The following is a 22,723-nucleotide window of genomic DNA, read 5'->3' on the forward strand; positions in this document are numbered from 1 at the left end:
AACAGCTAAGACATGGATTCAACACAGATGTCCATCAGCTGGTGACTGGATAAAGAAATCATGGTATATACACACTATGGAGTACGACACAGCGGTTAAAAAATGAAGTCCTGTCGTTTGCAACAAAATGGGTGGAACTGGAAACCATTATACTTAGTAAAATAAGTCACCTCCCCAAAAAACAAATACCGTATGTTCTCCCTGAACTGTGGTAACTAACAGAGTACCTAAAAGGTAATCTATAGGAGTAAAATTGACACTTTGAGATGCAATGATTTTGAACAGCCCTTGTCTTGACTATTGAGGAAGAGTTTATTTATCTTCATACTAATTATTAGCGTCTTTACTTACTGTAGGGTTAATCTTACGGGTAAAAAGTTAACTGAAAATAGATCTTTGTAAAACAAAAAGAATGGGAATAGTCCTTGGGTCCTTGGGCCTCTGCACCCACATGGGAGACCTGGAGGAAGCTCCAGGCTCCTGGCTTCAGACTGGCACAGCTCTGACCATTACAACCAATTGGGGAGTGAACCAGTGAAGGGAGGACCTCTCTCTCTCTGCCTCTCCTTTATGTGTAACTCTGACTTTCAAATGAAATTTAAAAATCTTAAAAAAAAAAAAACCTACATTTTGTTTTATTGGAGGTCTGTAAACAGAACTCTATTTAAATGTATTAAGAAAAAGAGTTAAAAGATTCAATTTAACTATTATGTAAGTGTTACGTTTAGGTAATTCCTTAAGGTGAGGCTTATCTGAGGAAACCAAGTTAATATCATTTCCCTCCATACAGAGAGTTCCTCAAGAAAAACAATCAACCAGCAAGATACGTAACATGTAAACAGTTGCAGTATACCTACAAGAAACCATGTGTCCCAGGGATCTTCAACCAGTGTCTATGGAACATACCTGCAAACTGCACTTTGAAACATAAAGATTCTATATTGGTGGGAACAGACTCTCCTCAACTTAAGAGCAGAGTGTATCCCTGAAGTCCAGTTCAAGTGGCTGTTTGGAATGTGAAATCCTTCCCTCTATGATTAGGAACAAAAGGACCCTGACTGGTCTCCACAAGCAGATTTAATCACCTTGTAGTTCAGTTGCTATAATGTTACTTCTTCAAAACAATATATGGTATTCATTCCCACATCACATTCAACACTGAAGAGCAAAATGATGTTACCTCCAGACACAATAGCACTCTCTCCTGGATGCTGGGTCCACACTTCCTTGGTCTCTATTTCTTCAGTTTGAATATCTCTTTCAACATTATCTTCATTATACTGAACATATGCCTAAAAAACAAAGGCATGTTAGAATTAGAATTAACATTTAGTCTAAGTATCAGAGCAATCTATCATTATTGAAAATTAAAATAATTTAATTTTTTTAAGTTAACAATGCCTGTCCTTCTTGCTTATGTCCAAAACAGGTATAATGGCATATCTAATAATCATGCAAAAACTGCTTGTGTCTTAAACATTTGAAATGTATAGGCCTGATTTTCAAACAACCACATCAAACAATTTAACCTGACTTTCAGAACTCCAATACCTAGCCTACCCAGAATGTACTGGCTTTGCAAAACCAAATATAGTTTCTTTATTTCAAAAAGCAGCATGTTTCAATAAGGACAATTTTGTTGCCAACTGCTGTGAAATGAAGACACACAAGCAAAGAAGTTAGAAAATTTACACTGAGTCAGAGTGAATTTGTCAATAAGCAAGGATTAAAAGTTTGTTTCTTCAGTTCTATGCCATGACTTTGCTCTAAAAGAGTATGGTCCAAATACATAATGTTAAAATAGACGGTACCATGATCAAGGACATAAGAAAAACACAAGCTATGTTGACTGACTTCTAAAGTTTTATAACCTTGATGTTCAGTTTGACTATTATTATGTGGGATGTATTGCACTGAGTATGGATTAAAACAGAGAATTCTGTGTGAGGTCATTTGGGAAAGATCCACACAGAGAATGGGCCTTGGGCACTGCAGACTGACACAGAAGTTCCGGACAGAGAGGAGGAGGGAGGCACAAGAAGACAGAATACACAGAGAAGCTTGAGTGTTAAAGAGGTCCAGTTACGGGGAGTTCAGGCAGCATTACTGAAGGCTCATGAACGGTAAGGGTTTTATCTACGCAAGAATCAACGTTACGTTGTCACCTGAACGCCAAGAAACTAATCCAAACTTGACACTCTGCATGACTTTAAATAAAACATTTGCACTAACAAGGCTGTACTCACAAGTTCAAACCTTGTGCCACCACCTGCAACCCATTACAAATGGGCCACTCCTCCACGCTCCCCAAGGACTTTCTCTAAACCTTACATTGCACAGTCTACCCAGATATGAGTACCTATATCCTTCACTGACCAGTCCCAAATCCTAACATTCTGCAACAAGACACTGGAAGGCACAGACTTACAAGTTACTTACATTTAGCCACTTGCTTAAAACAACTTGTACTAACCTGCTTGGTATTTTTTTTCCCAAAGTTTCTGATATACATGTCATATTCATTTACTGGTGGTAGATCCAAGAGAGAGAAAGTGAAGGAAAAATCTAAGTCAATAAGCCGAAGCAGCTTTGTACTCCGTGTCCTTTAAAAGAAAATGGAAATAAGACAAAAATGAAAGTGAGTAATACACATAAGAAAGTCAGCAAGAGCAGGGAAGCATTACGGCTGGACGTCAGCCACGAGCAAGACTCAGCTTGTGCTTGACTGTGAGCCTGAGGTATTCAATACTTGGTGCACAGGGACAGGTGCTGTGATGTGGTGGGCTAAGCCGCCACATGGGACACCCACTTCCCATACTGAAGTGTGAGTTGGAGTACTGGCTCCTCCACTTCCGATCCAGCAGGCTGCAGGTGATGGCTCAAGGGCTTGGGCCCCCGCTGACTACATGGGAGCTCTGGCTGGAGTTCCAGGGCCTTGGCTTTGGCTTGGTCCAGCCCTAGCTGTTGGTGGCCATTTGGGGAAAGAACCAGAGAATGGGAGATGAATCACAATCTCTCTCTCTTTCTCCCCTCTCCTTTTTAAAAACAGCTGTTGAAATATCTATGAGACCAAGCGTGCCCCCAGCTGGACCAGGCGTGTGTATCTGTGCCTCTTTCCCACTGGGATTTTCAAGAGCGGCAGCTCATATCACTCACTGCCCTGTCGGGGCTGGAGGGACGACCTCTGTGTGGCACGAGCAGGTCGGTCACACTCGTTCCTGAGTTCACAGCCGACCTCTGTCTCCCACAGGACTCTGAAACACAGGCCCACGCCTTCCGAAACGCCACATCCTCTCAGCTTCCTCTTGCTCACAGACCGGTCTGCTGCACCCCGTGCTGGTTTCTCCTTCTCCTCCAGACACCCTCTCTTTAGCATGCCCTGGGCTCAACCCGTGTGATAGTCATCGGCCATCGCCCCCAGCAGAATACGCGTTCCTCACGGGCAGACTTCTCTTGCTGTCATTTACTCTAACTTCCGCACTACTGGTGCTCATAAACACACACTGAACACGCGAACGCTCCTCCCAACACCCTGCTACCTAACAACGTGATCTGCTCTCCCCTCGCGTCCTCCTGTCCTTCCTTCCAAGTACGATCACGCGTCCAGAATCTTACTCTCTGGCCACCATGTCCTATCTTTCCAACTTATTGCCCCCAATCTTCTGTCTCTAAAAAAATCCTTCAAGCACACGGCACCCACAAAAGAACCCTATACCTTCCCTGGTCTCTCACCACCCTCCCCGACTATGTGGGGTACAAGCAGGGGGCACAGGTTCCTCTGTTTCCACACATGCATCTAATTGTTCCAGAGTCTTCCACGGAAAAGACCACCCCTCCCCCACCACGCTGCACTAGCAACGTACGAGTCAGGTGATCACACGCACGTGTCTGCTCCTGAACTGCCCGGTCTGTGCACTGGTCTGCTCCTCTCTCCCCGTGCAGTAACACAGCTTACTCCCTGTGCTTTACAAGAAACCTTCATAGCTGAGCGCAAGGCCTTAGCTCTGTTCTCTGCCTCAGGATGTGCTAGTCCTGACCCTCTGTATCTCCAGGAGTTCTAGAAGCAGCATTCTAAGATGTGAGAACCCCCGCTCTGCTGAGACTCCGAACGCGACGGTGCAGAACCCACACTTCGGTGGGAGAACCAACACCACTGCCACTGTGAGACCTTCCTTTCAAGAACATGATCTCTACCCCTTATTTGGGTTTCCCTGAATTTCAGTCATATCTGTTAAATTTCAGTCATATCTGTTAAATTTTAGTCATATCTGTTAAATTTCAGTCATATCTGTTAAATTTCAGTCGTATCTGTTAAATTTCAGTCATATCTATTAAATTTTAGTCATATCTGTTAAATTTCAGTCATATCTGTTAAATTTCAGTCGTATCTGTTAAATTCTCTGTACTGAGGTTTTTACATGTACTCCATTACATTCATCCTAGTCCTGCTGTAAATGGTGACAATTCAGTAATACACAGAGACACCGCTGACTGCTGCATATCACCCTTTTGCCCAGTACCCTTGCTGTCATTCGTCACATTTATTCATAAATTCTAGTGACTCACAGCTCTAGACTCACATCTATGCAGAAACACACTGCAATGGACAGTTTCAATTTTACATTATTACTATTTGTGAGATTAATTTGTTTTTCTTGCCTAATTGTAGCTAGAACCGTGTACAATGTTGAACAGAAAGAAAGCAGCACACATCCAAATGCCTCATTCCAGATAGGAAAGGAAACTTTACAAATCTTTGCTAACAATTTTGGTTTTGCTGGATTTATTAAAACTGTTTTCAATTTTACAAAATTCTGCTCCTGCTAACTAACTCCTTTAACGTACCATTTGTGTCTCTTTGACAAACCTCTTGAGACGGATGCTCACATCACGATTTACAGCCTCTTCATATTCTGATAGGCGTCTCTAGGTTTAGCTTCAGCTGCATCCCACAGGCACGGTACTGAGCATGTTGGTTTTTATTATCATTGTTAAAAATAGTTTGTAATTCCCCTCCTGATTTCTTCTTTGACTCACAGTTTATTAAAAACTATAATGCTTAATTTTCAAACTTTGGGGAATTTCCTAATTATCTGCTTATTAAAGTTTTCAGCATAATTCCACTGTGGTAAGAAAACATATTCTGTACTGTTTCAATCCCAGCATCATATGACCTTTTGCTAAGAAAAGAATATGGACTGAAAAGAACATGGCAGGCGCCAACACGTGGAGCAGCAGGTTAAGCCGCTGTTTGCAACGTCAGCATCCGTATCAAAGCGCCAGCTCAAGTCTTGGTTACTTCGCTTCCCATTCAGCTTCCCGTTAACTTGCCTGGGAAGACAGCAGAAGATGGCCCAAGTACTTGGGCCCCAACCACCCATGTGGGAGACCAGGATGGAATTCTAGGTTCCTGGCTTCAGCCTAGTCCAGCCTTAGCTGTTGCAGGTATTTGGGGATTGTGATCAGTGGATGGGAAATCTCTTTCTCTCTCTCTCTCTCTCTCCCTCCCTCCTTCCCTCTCTCCCTGTCACTCTTTCAAATAAATAAAACAATATATATTTCTAAAACAGTGTTAGGTATAAGTTTTTCTTTTGTTAAGATTTATTTACTTATTTATTTATTTACTTGAAAGGCAAGGTTAGAGAGGAGAGACTGAGAAAGAGAGAGAGATCTTCTTTCCACTGGTTCACTCCCAGAATGGCTGCAACAGCCAGAGCTGGACCAGGCCAAAGCCAGGAGCCAGGAGCTTCATCCACTTCTCCCACATGGGTACAGGGGCCTAAGTGCCTGGGTCAATCTTCTGCTGCTTTCCCAGGTGCATCAGCAGGTAGCTTGACTGGAAGTGGAGTAGGCGGGACTCAAACCAGCACCCATATGGAATAATTTACTGCATTGGCAGCTTAATCCCCTACACCACAATGCCGGCCCCAAGTGTAATTTTCAATGTTATGTTAGGTACAGTTTGTTAGCTAGGTAGTTTAACAGTACGGGCTGTTAGTTATGAGATTTTTCCAGTACCTTTTAACCTTTTAATAAGTACCCTACATATATTAACATGCATTCCTACCCTATTAAAATCTCCCTTAAGTACTTTTACCTCTTTCTGTCAGGACCTTACAACAACTAAGTATCCCCCTTCATTTCCTTCAATTTTTGTGCTATGCTGTTAAGTAATTTATTTGAAAGTCAGAGTTACAGAGAGGCAGAGAGGCAGAGAGGCAGAGAGGCAGAGAGAGAGAGAGAGAGAGAGAGAGAGAGAGAGAGGAGAGAGATAGGTGTCTTCTATTCAATGGTTCACTCCACAGATGGCTGCAATGGCCAGAACTGTGCTGATCCAAAGCCAAGAGCCAGGAGCCAGGAGCTTTCTCTAGGTCTCCCACTAGGATGCAGGGGCCCAAAGACTTGGGCCATCTTCCATTGCTTTCTCAGGCCACAGCAGAGAGCTGGATCAGAAGTGGAACAGCCGGGACTCTAAACAGCGGCCATATGGGATGCCGGCACTGCAGGCAGCAGCTTTACAGGCTATGCCACAGTGCTGGCCCCATTTAATTACTCTTTTAATTCTTTCAAATAAAAAAATAATTAGAAAAAAAAAGAGCATTCTGGGGGCCGGCGCTATGGCACAGTGGGTTAAAGCCATGGCCTGCAGCACCAGCATCCCATATGAGTGCTGGTTCGAGACCCAGCTGCTCCACTTCCGATCCAGCTCTCTGCTGTGGCCTGGAAAAGCAGTGGAGGGTGGCCCAAGTGCTAGGATCCCTGCACCTGCGTGGGAGACCTGGAGGAAGCTCCTGGCTCCTGGCCTCGGATCAGCGCAGCTCTGGCCGTTGTGGCCATCTGGGGAGTGAACCGGAGGTTGGAAGACTTCTGTCTCTCCCCCTCTCTCTCTGTAACTCTATTTTTCAAAAAAGTAAAATAAATCTTTAAGAAAATAAAATAAAAAAGAGCATCCTGTTAAGCATTCTGTTATGCAATTTTCTCAGAATCAGGTTTAAAAAACAAACAACAAAAGAGAACTTTAGTTTTACTGCTTCAATAGGATGCCCAAAATATAAGGCCAACAAAAATCCTGTGAAAACTGTTAATTTTATCAGTAATGGTTTATTGTTCCTTTAGCAAATATTTACACACTATTTACCAAGGCCATTCAGTGAGCTGGAAGGTATAGAGTTTTTTTTTGGTTTTTTTTGTTTTTTTTTCATTTAAGCCTTAAAAATATTTGAGTTTAGCACAAGAAACCCTTGGCTTAAAAATATCTTGTATAAAATTCTAAATTTACAGTAATTAGAAGCTTGGACCTTGATGTCTGGCAGTCCTAGGTTCAAAACTCAATTCTAGGGGATGGCGTTGTGGCACAGCAGGTAAAGCTACCACCTGCAATGCTAGTATCCCATTATGGATGCCAGTTCATGTCCTGGCTGCTCCACTTCTAATCTAGCCCCCCGCCAATGGCCTGGGAAAAGAAGCAGAAGATGGCCAAAGTGCTTGGGCCGCTGCACCCATGTGGGAGACTGGTAATAAGCTTCAGGATCCTGACTTCAGCTCAGCTCCACCCTGGCCATTGTGGCCATTTGGGGAGTGAACCAGCAGACAGATGCTCTCTCTCTGTCTCTCTCTCTAACTCTTTCAAATGAATAAATAAATCTTAAAAAAAGAAAAACCTCAACTTTACCAGTCACTACATTTTGACCTTGAGCCTTTTCTTTCTTATCTCTAAAATGGGGCTGCTAAGGAATCTGAGGTAATACACATAAAGCAGCACTCCAAGCTACACACATAAAATACCTAAGTGGAGCAGGTGCTGTGGCATAGCAGGTAATGCCACTGCCTGCAGTGCCAGCATCACATATGGGCACCGGTTCAATTCCCTGCTGCTCCAGTTCCCATCCAGCTCTCTGCTATGGCCTGGGAAAGCAGTAGAAGATGGCCCAAGTCCTTGGGCCCCTGCACCCGTGTGGGAGACCTGGAAGAAGCTTCTGGCTCCTGGCTTTGGATCAGCGGAGCTCTGGCTGCTGTGGCCATCTGGGGAGTGAATCAGCAGATGGAAGACCTTTCTCTCTTTCTCCCCTTTGTGTCTATAACTCTGCCTCTCAAATAAATAAAATCTTTAAAAAAAAATACAAAAGCACTCAACTCAAGTATTATCTAATACGAGTATTCTTAATCATTTCTAATTTCCTTAGCTTCGTCAAGTGAGACACAGATGCAGTGATACTGAACTCACAAGGATACAGCAGGACTGACATTAACTGGCCTTCAGTGACAACAATGCCAACTGAGAAGCCACGTTACAAGAGCCACACTTACTGTCCCCTTGGGGGTTTCTGGCCCCCAGCTTAGTGAAGTGCGACTGTGATTCCGCCTCAGCCAAAACAGACTCCCAGGGTAACTCCTCAATAGCCAGCCACAAATTTAACAACAAACATCAGATGTCAAACATCTAAGACACCAGTACACATACTCGCACTACCAGCCTAATATCTAAACGCAAAGATAAATGTGGCACAAATTAAAGGATACACCTAAACAGCCAACAGAGAAAACAGAGTGGGCTGGCACTGTGGAGTACTGGGTTAAACCTCCACCTGCAGTGCCAGTATCCTATATGAGCACCAGTTTGACTCTCGGCTGCTCCACTTCCAATCCAGCTCTCTGCTATGGCCAGGGAAAGCAGTAGAAGATGGCCCAAGTCCTTGGGCCCCTGCACCCACGTGGGAAACCCAGAAGAAGCTCCTGGCTCCTGGCTTTGGATCAGCCCAGTTCTGGCCTTGCGGCTATTTGGGGAGTGAACCAGCGGATACACGACCTCCCTCTCTCTCTGCCTCTCTGTAACTCTGCCTTTGAAATAAATAAATAAAAACCTTTAAAAGTTTTTTTAAATAAAGAAAAGAAAAAGCTTTTTTTTTAAGTACACTGAAGCAAACTGTATTACAATTCCATAATCCTTTGGCAAACTTCCCAAAATACCTACTTTTGCTTAAGGGCCTGAGTCCTACTCTTCTGGCGGTGTGAGGCTGTTGCAAAATCCACAAAAATTCCACAAACAGGGGCTCTGGAAGGAGAATTATTCCCATCTGTACCAGGGGAAAAGAGCTAATTAGGTGATACTGAAGTATTTCTTTCAAGGAAAAAAAGACAAGAATAAGACAGAAGAATATGTAACAATGACATTCCACAAGTTCTTTACCCGAAACTAATGACAGCAATGCTAAACATCTGTCAAGCACATTTAAGAGGTTTGTCCTGTTTAATTCATCTAAAACTTTCAGGCAACAAAGCAAATTTTACTGATCATCTACTGTATGTACAATCACACTACTCTAGCTTTTAAAAATAGTTTTTTAAAGATTGTATTTATTTGAAAGGTAGAGTTACAGAGAGATGGAGAGACAAGAGAAAAAGGTCTTCCATCTGCTGGTTTACTCCCCAAATGGCCACAAAGGCCAGACATTGGTTGATCTGAAGCCAGGAGTCAGAAGCTTCCTCCGTGTCTCCCACACGACTGTAGGAGCCCAAGCACTTGGGCCATCTTCTACTGCTTTCCCAGGCCATAGGAGAGAGCTGGATCAGAAAAGGAGCAGCCGGTACTAGAACTGGTGCCCATATGGGATCCCAGCACTGCAGGCAGAGGGGCGAGCCCCTTTAAAAATACTTAAGACAGATCCAACTCAGTCATAGGTTCCTCCACTATCCCCAAAATATAAAAGATTATATATATATATATATAGTAGACCTCCCTTACCTATAGTTGTTTTACATAGTTTCAGTACCCATGGTCAGCTGAAATCTTTCATTATTAGATGGAAATTCGAGAAACAATTCATTAGCTTTAAATTTTAGGCTGCTCTGAGTTGTGTGATAAAATCTTGTGCCACCCTGTCCTACCCTTCCCACTATGTGACTCATCCCTTTGTCCAGTGTACCCACTCTGTATACCCACCCGCCAACATTAAAGACTTGGCAGCCATTTTATCAGATCAACCATCCTGGCATCACAGTGCTTGTGTTCCAGGAACCTTTATTTTCCTTAGTAACAGCCCCGAAGTGCAAGAATAGAAGTGCTGGCAATTCAGACAGGCCAAAGAGAAGTGATAACGTCCTTCCTGTAAGTGAAAAGGTGAACATGCCTTACAAGGGGAAAAAATCATATGCTGAGGCTGCTCGGATCTACAGTAGGAACAAGTCTACCCATGAAATTGTGAAGAAAAAAAAACTGCTGGTTTTGCTGTGACTCCTCAAACTGCGAAAATTATACCCACAGTACATGGTAAGAGCTTAGTTAATACGGAGAAGGCATTAAATTTGTGTGTAGGCATGGACATGGACAGCAACACACAGCAGAAAGAACTGAGCAGGCCGGCGCCGCGGCTCACTAAGCTAATCCTCCGCCTGCGGCGCCGGCACACCGGGTTCTAGTCCTGGTTGGGGCGCCGGATTCTGTCCTGGTTGCCCCTCTTCCAGGCCAGCTCTCTGCTGTGGCCAGGGAGTGCAGTGGAGGATGGCCCAAGTCCTTGGGCCCTGCACCCCATGGGAGACCAGGAGGAAGCACCTGCTTCCTGGCTTCGGATCAGCGCAGCTCACCGACCATAGCGGCCATTTAGGGGGTGAACCAATGGAAGGAAGACCTTTCTCTCTGTCTCTCTCTCCCACTGTCTAACTCTGCCTGTCAAAAAAAAAAAAAGAAAGAAAAGAACAGAACAGAACTGAGCGTACGTATGACGTCAGTGAGAGATGCCCAGAAAGAAGTGACTGCAAGCCATTGACTGCAAGTGAGGGATGGTTACAACAGACTCAGGAACAGGGATGGACTAAAAATATAACAATTCCTGGAGAGGCTATCTCAGTGCGGAAGCTGCTGCCACACTTCTAACAGACTGAACAAGCTGGTTAAGGAGAATGCCATCCAAAGCTGGTCTTTAACTGCACTGGAAGAAGATGCAAAACAGAACCCACCAAAGTGCAAAAAAAAATTCACAAAACTGCAAAAGAGGCAATGAGAGCATAAAACATGTGGTAACCCCACAGGGCGTATGATAAAGCCAGGCACAGGGTACTGAGTGAAGGACACACCACTCTCAGAAACACCAACGTGATTATTTCACTGTGTCCTGGCGACATAATCACAAATCAAGAATGACAGCCATCTTGTTGATGGAATGGTTTCGTCAATACTTTATCCTAGAAGCAAGTACTGCTTAGAAGGGTTAGGATTTAAAGTCTTCTTAATAAAAGTCACTGCACCTGGCCATCCTGAAACTATCTGCTATGAGAATAAAAACGTCAAGGTTGCATTTTTACCCCACTGTTGCAGCTCCATGACCAGGACCCTGTTTGATTTGTCATGGACACATACACATACTTGTATCTCATCACATTGGATCAACACTTGATGCAGATTTCAATTTAAACACAAAACAGTGCTGGAATATTCTCTACGGCTGATGCAATGCCATTCATCAAAGCTTCAATGGATAAATGAAAATCAGAAACTAAATTCCTACTGGAAGAACTTAAAGAGTATAATTGAGTTTTAAAGGCTGCTGGGGACTGACAGAGAAGTCAGGAAAACCCTGTGTGCAGCAAGACAAGCTGGTGGGAAAAAGTCTGTCAACAGGGGTGACAGAGAAGTGGACAACCTATTGAAGGCCATCAGGAAGTGTTAGCCAATGAGGAAGTTAAAGAATTTGCTGGGTCTGGTGTTGAAGTGCAACAGGTTAAGTTGCTACCTGTATCACCAGCACCCCGTAGGAGTGCCAGCTGGAATCTGAACTTCTGCACTTCCAATCCAGTTCCTGCTAGTGCGCCTGGGAAGACAGAGAAGATGGCTCAAGTGCTTGGGCCCCTGCACCCCGGGGGAGACCTGGATGGAGTTAGGGGCTCCTGGCTTTCACCTGGTCCAGCCCAGCCACTGTAGCCATCTGGAGAGTGAATCCATGGATGAAGATCTCCCTCAATATCTTTCTCTCTCTCTCTCTGTACCTTTGCCTTTCAAACAAAAAAATTTGCTGAGTCATCTCAAGAAGAAAAGGAAGATGATGAAAAGGAAACTGAAGCAGAACTAGCAACCTAGATATTACTAAAACTTGTCAAAGGGTTTAGAATTGCAGACATTAAAAGGACAAAATTATGAAATACAATCTATTAAAGTCACTCATGTGATCATAACCTCTTCAGCAATAATTTGATGAACTAAACAGATCTGCTAAGAAAATTGAGAACTTTAAAAAACATCTTGCTCACATCTCAGACTTTAAAAACTTTAATGTATGTGTATAAGTATTTGAAAAGCAGAGTTACAGAAGGAAGAGAGACATCTTCTATCCACTGGTCCACTCCCCAAATGGCTGCAATGGCTTGAGCTGGGCCAGGCAAAACCAGGAGCCAGGAGCTCCATCCAGGTCTCCCACACGGTGCCAGGGGCCCGTGCACTTTGGCCACCTTCTGCTGCCTTCGCTGGTGCATCTGCAGGGAGCTGGATGGGAAGTGAGGCAGCCGGGACGCACACCAGCTCTCGAGTACACGATGCGGGAGTCGCAGGTGGCAGCTGAACCTGTGCACCCAGACGCCACCTTCTCAGCAACTTCTGAGCTCCGGCAGGACCGGAACGCGGTCCTGACATCCTGCTGCACACTCCTCTGCACATGCTCCTCCACAGCAGAGGCAGGCAGCCAGGCCTGGACACCTGCCCAGGACAGGCTAATGAACACAATACAGACAAAACGAAGGCAGATCCTTAACGCTGCCAGGACAGGCACCCCTGGCTTCAGAGGCTTTCAGCTGTAAGTTTACAGAATAGTCTAAATTCAGCGCTTGCCATGGGGTTTCACTACCTCTGTAGCAGACACAAAATCAGAATACTGATCTCCCTGTTGGTGCTCCTCCTGCAGTTACATTACACTCATAATTACTAATCGTGATTCATTGTTTTCATCATTATTTTACTAGATGAATAAAAGTAGTGTACCCCTATACTATTATTTTATTTTACTTTCAGTGCTAGGTTTTTTTAGCTGTTTTTCCTTCAGTCACTCTAAAACAGTCACAGCCATCGTCACTCAGTGATGAAGACGTATTCTAAGAACTGCCTCTTCAGGCGATTTCATCTCTGGGCAGACATCAGAGAGTGCACTGACACAAACGTGACAGCTACAACCTCAACAATGCATCACTAAGTGACAGAATTACGGTGCCACCGTCGTACATTCAATATGTCACTGATCAAAATGTTGTTATGCATCATTCGACTGTTTCCTGTTCTATTCGCACAAGTAACTTATCATACCCAGATGCCAAGATCTGGGGGTTGAAACGTATTTCTAAACTCCTAACCAAAACCTCTGGGGGGACAAAAGGCTCAGTGAGAAACGTTCTTCGTGACCAGCGTTGCCGAGCCGCGCTGCTGAGCCTTCACGGCCATGCTGCCCCCTCGGTCTGCGGCCTGCTCACAATGACTCTCATTTGCTGGCATCTCTGAGTCTCCTGCTGGTAACCACGACTGCTCCCTTAGTGAAAACTCAGGCCAATCGGGAAAACAAGAGCTTACACTCACAGACTGAGCAAGAACTGATTACGTTGGAAAAATGAGTACACTGCACACTGACGGGCACCTGACACGTGCTCACGGCCACCCTCAGGCCTCGGGTGCCAGAGAGAAACTTCTTCCATTAGACGGTCCCTAACACCCACATGATTCAAGGCTCTTCAACGTCTCACAGATCAAAAGGGCACAGCATCACCCCAATGGACAAAATGCTACTTATCTGCCCACCTGATTACAGGGACCCTGTCTGTAACAGGTCCTACACAGACATATGAGCATGGACACCATCATTTACCTGCCCTGGACTCCCTGGTACAATCCACTCGACCTTGCTTCTGAGACAGTTTCAAGGACAACTCGCCAACCCTTTCATTTTCTGCATTAATGGCTTTCTGAATTTCTTGGATTTCCTTTTTGCGGGCCGGAGGAAGTTCTTCGATGTTTTCTTTTGATTCAGTCTCATTATTACTATCGTCATCTCCATCACAAACCTCAAAGTCATCTTCATAGTCCTATAATAACAACATTTTTGGAACACTTTAAGTAGCACTTGTACTGAAGAAAACATTACAATTTCTAATTTAAAATAGAGTCCTTATTATGGCTAAGACAGACTTTTATAGTTCACTGATTTTAATATCATTGAATTATATAGTTCTATAAACTGCACTTATTTCTCTAAAAATGAACTGCACAATATACAACCGCTGTGCCAAGAATCTGAAAAGTGTTTATTTGCATACAGTTACACACACACATATTTGAATGCTGTACACATAAAAATGGACTAAATTTTAAAGTCCCTTATTTATATCATATTAGTAAGCATTTCCATAAGTACAGTCAATTTTTCAAAAGTTACAGACAGACCTAAAGCAAATCTAGTCAGATACTGGATATTAAAAATATTAAGAGAGAAAAAAGCTATAATACTTCACATATGCTAACTTTTAAGAATGAATTATGTTTAAGCAGAAAAACTTTAACTTTTATACATACTTCAAAATCACCTTCAAAACTGGGTGTATACTCATCAGCTTCAGTATTTTCTAAATCAATGTCTTCTTTTTCAATTTCCTAGAGGTAAAAATAAAGCATGAAAAAAAATCAATCATAAACTTGAAATTTGTAAATAGGCTGGGAAACTATATGCTTTCTGAGATTCACTTGACTTTGAAAATTTTAAAATATAAGTATTTATAAAACCAACAAAGGCTAACTGAATTCTTGCAAGAAATACCTTTGTTAATTTACAGATATGACTAAAAGAAGAAAATGGTTAACAAACAGCCTTTTAAGAAAACTATAATTTTGAGGAGCAAAAATAATGTGTTATACACAGAAATCTAAGTGTGCAGCAATCCATTTCTCACCCATGAATGCATTCCCTACTGATGGCTTCATCTGCAGTGTTAGGAACACATACACAGAAACGCATGCTCAAGAACCACAGTCAGCCCAGTCCCGCCTGAACTGTCAGACCTCCCAAAGGATGGAAACGTTGACTGAGAAGTCTCACGGCACCACGGCCCCTTCCTTTCCACGGACAGGCTGCCCAGATCCTGCCAGGCACTGGGTCAGAGAGCACCGGGCTAATCACCTTCCACTCCACCAAGGGGTAAGATGGAGGCACGCATGCTGGGCCAGGCCTGGAGGGGTGGGAGGCTGCACACCATCTTGGTCTGCTAGGTGAGAGTTTGTCAGGGAAACGGAGTAGAAATATGGGTGCAGGTTTCCAGGCTAAGAGGATGGCAGAAATGCAGTAAACATCTGGAGAATTCAGGCTTTCCCTCAAAAGCTGTCCCTCCCTTTATTTACATCTGCTCTTCCACTTCCTACGTACTGGTATCATCCACCTACCCAAACCCCAGGAATCCTCCAGGCTCTGCCCTGCCCATGCCAACCTGACAGTCGGCTCCCACGTGTCTCCTGGCCCCTTCCCCTCCTGTCACGACTGTCACCCTCAGGTCAGCATCTGCTATCCCTCCTGTGTCCCTGGACTCACGGGGGGTTCACAAGCACCCTTCTAGGAAAGGGACCTGAACACCCCACCCCTCCTGCAGACCATCAGAACACGCCACAGACCACTCACAGAACCCACCCCTCCTGCAAACCATCAGAACAGGCCACAGACCACTCACAGAACCCACCCCTCCTGCAGACCATCAGAACACGCCACAGACAGGTCACAGAACCCGCACGTGGACCTGAACACCCCGTCCCTCCTGCAGACCATCAGAACACGCCACAGACCGCTCACAGAACCCGCATGTCCATCCGCAGGAGGCAAGAACCCCACCATGGGATCATTCTGGTTCCTGAAGAAAGACGGACACGGAACACAGAGGGAAGGACTAGAACAAGGAGAGTGGAGCGGCCGCCACAAGAAGCTGTAACAAGGGTGACTTGGACTTAAGGGGAAGAAGGGAAAATGATCCTGCTCTCCCGGGCTTCCATATTCAGAACCTGGACTACACCAGTGTCATCAGCCAACACATGGACGTGAGAGCGCGAGCACACTCAGAGGGGGCGGAGGGAAGAGGGAAGTCAGGGCGGCCTGAGCATAGCGAGGGCGAGGGGCAGAAGATGCACGCGCAGACCTGGGACTCAGGCAGGAGGCTGGCGGAGCGCTCAGCTGCCCCATCTGTCACCTAGGAGGGGAATGCTCGTCTCCAGCACCAAACTGACGGCAGTAAGCAACGCCATCAATCGATTATACCACCACGCAGCTGCGGTGTCACTCACGTCTGGATATTCAATTCTGACCTTCCAGCATGAGAAGTTCCTGTACGCCTACGTATCTACGAGGATGGCCAAGGACACCTCGCTACGGGAGGGTGGGAGGTGAAGTTTTACTGTGAGCAAATACTTTGCAGGAAAAACGGACCTACAGGGTTTTTTTGTTGTTGTTGTTTTTTGTTTTGTTTTGTTTTTTTTTAAGATTTATTTATTGGCCGGCGCCATGGCTCACTAGGCTAATCCTCCGCCTTGCGGCGCCAGCACACTGGGTTCTAGTCCCGGTCGGGGCACCGGATTCTGTCCCAGTTGCCCCTCTTCCAGGCCAGCTCTCTGCTGTGGACAGGGAGTGCAGTGGAGGATGGCCCAAGTGCTTGGGCCCTGCACCCCATGGGAGACCAGGAAGAAGGACCTGGCTCCTGGCTTCGGATCAGCGCGGTGCGCTGGCCGCGGCGGCCATTGGAGGGTGAACCAACGGCAAAGGAAGACCTTTCTCTCTGTCTCTCTCTCTCTCTCTCACTGTCTACTCTGCCTGTCAAAAAAAAAAAAATTTATTTATTTGAAAGGCAGAGTTACATAGAGGCAGAGGCAGAGAGAGAGAGAGGTCTTCAACCAGTGGTTCACTCCCCAGACGGCCGCAAAGGCTGAAGCTGTGCTGATCTAAAACCAGGAGCCAGAAGGTTCTTCTGGGTCTCTCACAAGGGTGCAGGGGCCCAAGGACTTGGGCCATCTTCCACTGCTTTCCCAGGCCAAAGCAGAGAGCTGGATCAGAAGTGGGGCAGCAGGGACTTAAACCGTGTCCACATGGGATGCTGGCACTGCAGGAAGCAGCTTTTCCCATTACACCACAGCGCCAGCCCTCAGTGTACTTTTTTTGAGACTTTCAGTTTCTAGTTTCATGGGCAAACAGCTTAGGAAATAAAATGAAGAAATACACAAGACTTGACTAGGATCTGTAAGAGAGGAGCAGGCACAGGGCAAACTGCTGCCCCCAAGCGTGGAGAGACAGCAGGCAAAGTGCAGGGAGTCCCTGCTGCTGGAGCCAGCGTCAGTGCAGGAAAACCTCAGCTGAAACTGCTCAGCAGGTGTGGCCCAGGGCAGGCACGTGGGGCCCAATCACGGATGCACGGCACGTGCTTGTGAACTTTATAGGTGACTGCAGGAGGGAAGCCCCTTGTGCTTCTGGGGGGCACGAGGGGAGGGGGGACCACCCTGGAATAGGCCGGAGCTTTCTGTGCTTCACAAGGCCTGCCCTTGGAGAACAGACTTAGCCAGAGCCTAACCTGCTGCGGTCTCATCAGAGCCTGACCAAACCAGGACGGGAAACAGCCACGTCCAGTTCACGCACACCATCCTGGCCCACCCAGAGGGGACCAAGAAACACACTAGTAGGAGACGCAGGCAGGACGACAGTGCTTCCCCTCCCCCACACCTCACCACCCACCTCCTGTTGCCCGTGACAACATAGCCCGCTACCGAGAAAACACTACAGGGCACACTGAAAGGGACAACGTCCAGCTTGAAGAGACAGCCGCAGCATGAGTTCCTGACACGGCAAAGATACCGGAATATCAGACCAGGGGTGTATGGACAGCACACAATAACAGATCGATAGAGAGAGAGAGACTACAGGGAATAACCTCAAAGTCAGGGATCAAAGACACTGCAACACAAACGAGGAGTGCCTTTGACGGGCTCAGGAGCAGAACGGGAAGAAGCAGCTCAGGGACAGCTGAGGGAGAAAAACCTCCGAGCGTGAGGGTATCTCGGCTGAAACCTTCAGAACGGAAACGCAAGTGAATGAACAAAGCCTTAAAGAGGACAAAACGGACCAAAACTGTGCGATTCCTACAAAAGGGGTAACACGTGTGTAACGGGAGTATCAGAGGAACAACAGAGAAAGGAACAAAAGAGAAGTGTCAAGCAATGACTGGAAATCTCCCCAAATTTGGTGTCTGTTGGACACCAAACCAAGGACCAGGAGGCTGGCAGAACACTGAGCAGTAGTCGTGCAGAGGCCACCACGAGAATCTGGGGTGGTGACGTGCACTTAACGGGAAGAGGGAAAACGGACTCTGCTCTGCCAGGCCGTACGTTCTTCAGAGAACAAGACAACAGTGTAGGTCAGGAATTCAGATACAGGGCAGCTGGCAACCAGCCCAGCGGTTAGGACGCCTGCACCCGACCCTGGAGTGCAGCTCCAGCTCCCGATCCCAGCTTTTTGCCAAGGCTGACCCTAGGAAGCACCGGTGACAGCTCAAGTCATGGGGCTCCTGCCGCTCACACAGAGGGGCTGTACTGCAGGCCTGCTCCGGGCTCCAGCCCCAGCCTAGGCTACTGGTAGCATACGGGGAGGGAACCACTAGAAAGGAGCTCTGTTTCTTTTCTTTTCTTTCTTTCCTTCATTTTCTTGGCTTTCTTTCTCTCCCCACCCCCCACATACTTTCTCAAATAAAATATTATTTTTAAATTGTGGGGTTGGGGTTGCGCTGCAGTGGTTTAAACTGCCACTCACAACACTAGCAACCAGCATTCATTTCAAAGCACAAGTCCCACTTGCTCTGCTTCCAATCCAGCTTCCTGCTAACGCGCCCAGGAAAACACAGGAAGATGGCCAAAGTACTTGGGCCCCTGCCACCCACAAAGGGAGACCTGGATGGAGTTTCTGGCTACTGGCTTTGGGCTGGCTCGGCCCCAGCTACTACAGCCAACTGGGATGAGCCAGTGGACAAAAGGCTCTCCCTCCCTCCTCTGCTGCTCTTTCACAAAATTAATAAATCTTTAAAAAAAAAAAAAAACACTAGGGAATGGAGCAAAGAAAAAGAGGTAGCGGTAACTGCAAAAGAACAGTTTTTGCGGGTGGGAGGGAGGTTATGGGGGGAAAAAGCCACTGTAATCCAAAAGCTGTACTTTGGAAATTTATTAAATAAAAGATAAAAAAAAGAGTAGTTTTGAGTCATCTTTGCTATGCCGATGGTGCTTCACCCTGCATTCCAGCAAGAAACACATAAGCAGAGAAAATGAGAATGTGGGTCACAATTTTACATTCCTATAATCCTAGCTTAACCAATTCAGCAAAACTGAAACTACATTGAAAATCATGGCTAGAACACATTCAGACACTTGCACCCACTGTGTTCTCCTTAAATACGATAAGCACTCTCCTCATCTGGACCCAAACTTGCAAGTATGATTTTATTACCATCACTTCCAACATATGCTCCTTTTGCTGACGAAGGAACATTAGTGCTAAAGCTAGATTCAATTCCTAGTAATTCACGCCATTATACACTTGTCCAAAACCATAGAATCTACAACACCAAAAAGTAAATCCTAATGCAAACCATGGACTTTGAGTGATGATGTGTCAATTTATGTTTTTCAACTGAAGCAAAGAGTATCAGTCTAATGAGGGATACTGATAATGGGAGAAGCTATGCATGAGTGAGGACAAAGTGGAAACAGAGAAAGGTACCTTTCTCTCAGTCTTGTTGTAAATTTAGAAATGTTCTTTAAACATGTCATAAAATACAAATCAAAGGGGGGCTGACAGTGTGGCGTAGCAGGTAAAGCCACTGCTTGCAGTGCCGACATCCTATTAGGGCACCAGTTCGAGTCCCAGCTGCTCCGCTTCCAATCCAGCTCTCAATCCAGCTGTAGCCTGGGAAAACAGTGGAAGATGGCCCAAGTCCTTGGGCCCCCAGCAAATTCGTGTGAGAGACCCAGAGGAAGCTCCTGGCTCCTGGCTTTGTATTGGTGCAGCTCTAGCCATTGCAGCAACCTAGGAAGTCAATCAACGAATAGAAGACTTCTCTCTCTCTCTCTCTGTGTCTCTGCCTCTCCGTAACTCTGCCTTTCAAATAAAAAAATAAATCTTAAAAAAAAATTAATGCAAATTCTTTTGGCATACTTTTCTATCAAATCATGACACATTACATTGAATGATAATACTGTATTTGTTGTACAAATAATATCTACTGATAAGAAAAACAAAAACAAATGTTATATACTTTCACCTGTAAAGAAATCTTTTTATTGAAATGTAACATTTATGTGATACACTATAATGCAATATGTATAATGAACAAGTCAAAGTAATTAGTATTTCTATCTCCTTAAACATGTATCATTTCTCTGTGCTGGGAACATTCAAGATCTCTCTCTCCTAGTTCTTTATAAATCATACAATAAGCTGTTGGGACCATCACCTACTGTGCTGAGAAGACGGGAACCTGCACTCCTGTTTGTGTATTGGTACCCCTGAGACAACCTCCTCCATCCCTCCCACCACTAGTCCCCTGTTAGCCTCGAGGGACCACCATTCTACTCTCTACTTGTCTGAATCCACTTTGGCAGTTTCCATGTATGAGCAAGAGAGAACATGTGGTATCTGTCTTCTGTGTCTGGCCTATTTCACTTAACAGAATGTCCTCTGGTTCCACCCTTTTTGCCATAAATGATAGGATTTCATTTTGTTGTTGTTACTGAATATATTCCATTGTGTATAACTTCCACATTTTTGTCCATCTGTTCATCCACGTATGGAGACACCTAGGTTCGCTCCATATCTTAGCTACCACAGGAGTCTTAAACAAAAACTAGTAAACATCACACTTTATATTCATGTTCAAACTCAGGATGATCGGGACTCTACCACATCCTGTGTCTGGCCAGCATTTTGAAACTGCAACTCATCCACTCAGTAAACATGGCAGCACACTCCACGCGCCAGGCACTCAGCTAGGTGAAGGGGCGATACGGCGGGGGGCGGAGAGCAGGGTACTGTGGTTCCTTGATCTCTCTGATTTCACGTTTCTGAAAATTATGTGACCTTCTCTGTTTCTCCCAACAATGGCCTGAATCATGTCTTTTGTGACTTCTCTTTCTTCAGATTTTCCCAGTCTTCTTCCATTTGAAGGCAGAGCCACAGTGAGAAGGCTGGCTGTTCGCCCGACCTAATCCTCTTCCCCGCAAACATCTTTCCAAAACCTCTCCCTCACCCTTCCACAAAGAACACTGAGGCTGCACACAGCAGTCTGGCTACCTCTGCCCCACGACCGAGACTGCCTTCAACAGGACCAGACTTTCAAACAAGAGAAAATAAAATTTCACATGCAAATCTCATGCATCCTTTATATTAACGCCCTGATGTCTGAAAGGAATAAGAGTTACACTAATAACATGGTAACACGAAGGCAAGGAAGCAGGAGGCACAGTACATGTCCGGACAGACTGCCACGTGTATACGGACACACTCTGCTTACCACAGTTTCTTCACTTTCTTGCCTCTGAGACAGCTTCCACATCAATGAGGCTTCCTCGTGGCCATGCTTCAGGAGAGAGGAAAGCCACCATCAGCCCAGGGAGTAACACGATGCCATCCCAGCTCCTCCCACGCAGGTGCCACCCTTGCACTTCAGCGCACAGACAGCAAAGCTCAAACTCTGGGAAACTGGTCCTAGCTTTGTGGTGTATGAACTATGTAACTAGGGAGATTAACTTAAACTCTGTGCCACAGTCATACCTGAAAAATTAGATTACAATGGTACCAGTGAAAGGAGTGGATAAAACAATGCACATAAAGAATGGTCCTTGTGCTTGAGATAGGAAAATCCTGATAAATGTTACCTATTGTTACTCATACAAGGAAGGTATGACACTTACCCAAACTATTCAGTATATAAAACTGGTGACAGTAAATGTATTATTCATGAAGAAAATAAAAAGAATTTACTATGTGTCCAAAGAACTTTCGTGGCACATAGTAGGCTATCCATGTTCTGAAGAATTGAAGCAACATAAATTCAGTGTTGAGACTATAAAATATATGACCAAATGTCACAAGTAGCTGGGTTCCCAGCACCCTTATGGAAGACCTGGATCTAGTTCCACACTCCCACCCTCAGCCAGGCCCAGTCTTGGCCATTGTGGACATTTGGGGAATGAACCAACAAATGGGCACACATTCTCTCATTCTCTCTCCAATAAATAAATTTAATTTAAAAAAATATATATGAGACTAGTCATAAGCCAAAAAAAAAAAAAAGCTAAGTTTCAAAATCACTTCTGAAATGTTTCTGGGAACAAAACCATCACACATTTCACATTTGTGGCAAAAAAAAAAAGTATAAAATATCTCATTGGTGATTTTTCATACTGATTACATGTTGAAAGAATACTACTTTACGTGCACTGGATTACATATGTTACTAAAATTAGTGGTTTTTTTTTTTACTTCCCTAATGTGACTACTAGAAAACTTATAATTTAAAATGTGGCTCACATAATAATTCTAGTAAACAATACTAATCTGAATTTTAGAGAAAAAATATTGGGAGACATGAGAAACAGCATAAAAAAAATAGATATATTTTCATCCACTAATTCCACAACTTCAGTTCAAGAAATTCATCCACAAAAAGAATGTGAGGTGATGTTCAGCACAAC

The 22,723-nt window shown here is 44.9% G+C and overlaps 1 protein-coding gene across 13 annotated transcripts in view; it reads right to left on the minus strand.

The window, feature by feature from the left end:
• The window catches only part of DYNC2I1 (dynein 2 intermediate chain 1), an 83,171-nt gene that overhangs the window by 38,644 nt on the left and 21,804 nt on the right, over window positions 1-22,723 (minus strand). For 10 of the 13 annotated variants that reach the window (XR_016236929.1, XR_016236931.1, XR_016236930.1 and 7 more), the window contains 6 exons: window positions 21,541-21,606; window positions 14,540-14,617; window positions 13,836-14,052; window positions 8,972-9,074; window positions 2,474-2,603; window positions 1,181-1,292 (listed from right to left, as the gene is read on the minus strand). Coding sequence is in view for 3 of the 13 variants with exons in the window: in XM_002715015.6 (XP_002715061.3) it covers window positions 1,181-1,292; window positions 2,474-2,603; window positions 8,972-9,074; window positions 13,836-14,052; window positions 14,540-14,617; window positions 21,541-21,606 (706 nt within the window). In the remaining 10 variants the exon portion in view is untranslated. The remainder of the gene's footprint in view (window positions 1-1,180; window positions 1,293-2,473; window positions 2,604-8,971; window positions 9,075-13,835; window positions 14,053-14,539; window positions 14,618-21,540; window positions 21,607-22,723) is intronic. The other 3 variants (XM_089336849.1, XM_089336853.1, XM_089336855.1) reach the window with 1 other exon arrangement.

This window comes from Oryctolagus cuniculus, chromosome 7, assembly GCF_051225735.1.
Source record: "Oryctolagus cuniculus isolate XC-2025 breed Fujian yellow rabbit chromosome 7, ASM5122573v1, whole genome shotgun sequence".
Taxonomy (NCBI): Eukaryota; Metazoa; Chordata; class Mammalia; order Lagomorpha; family Leporidae; genus Oryctolagus; species Oryctolagus cuniculus.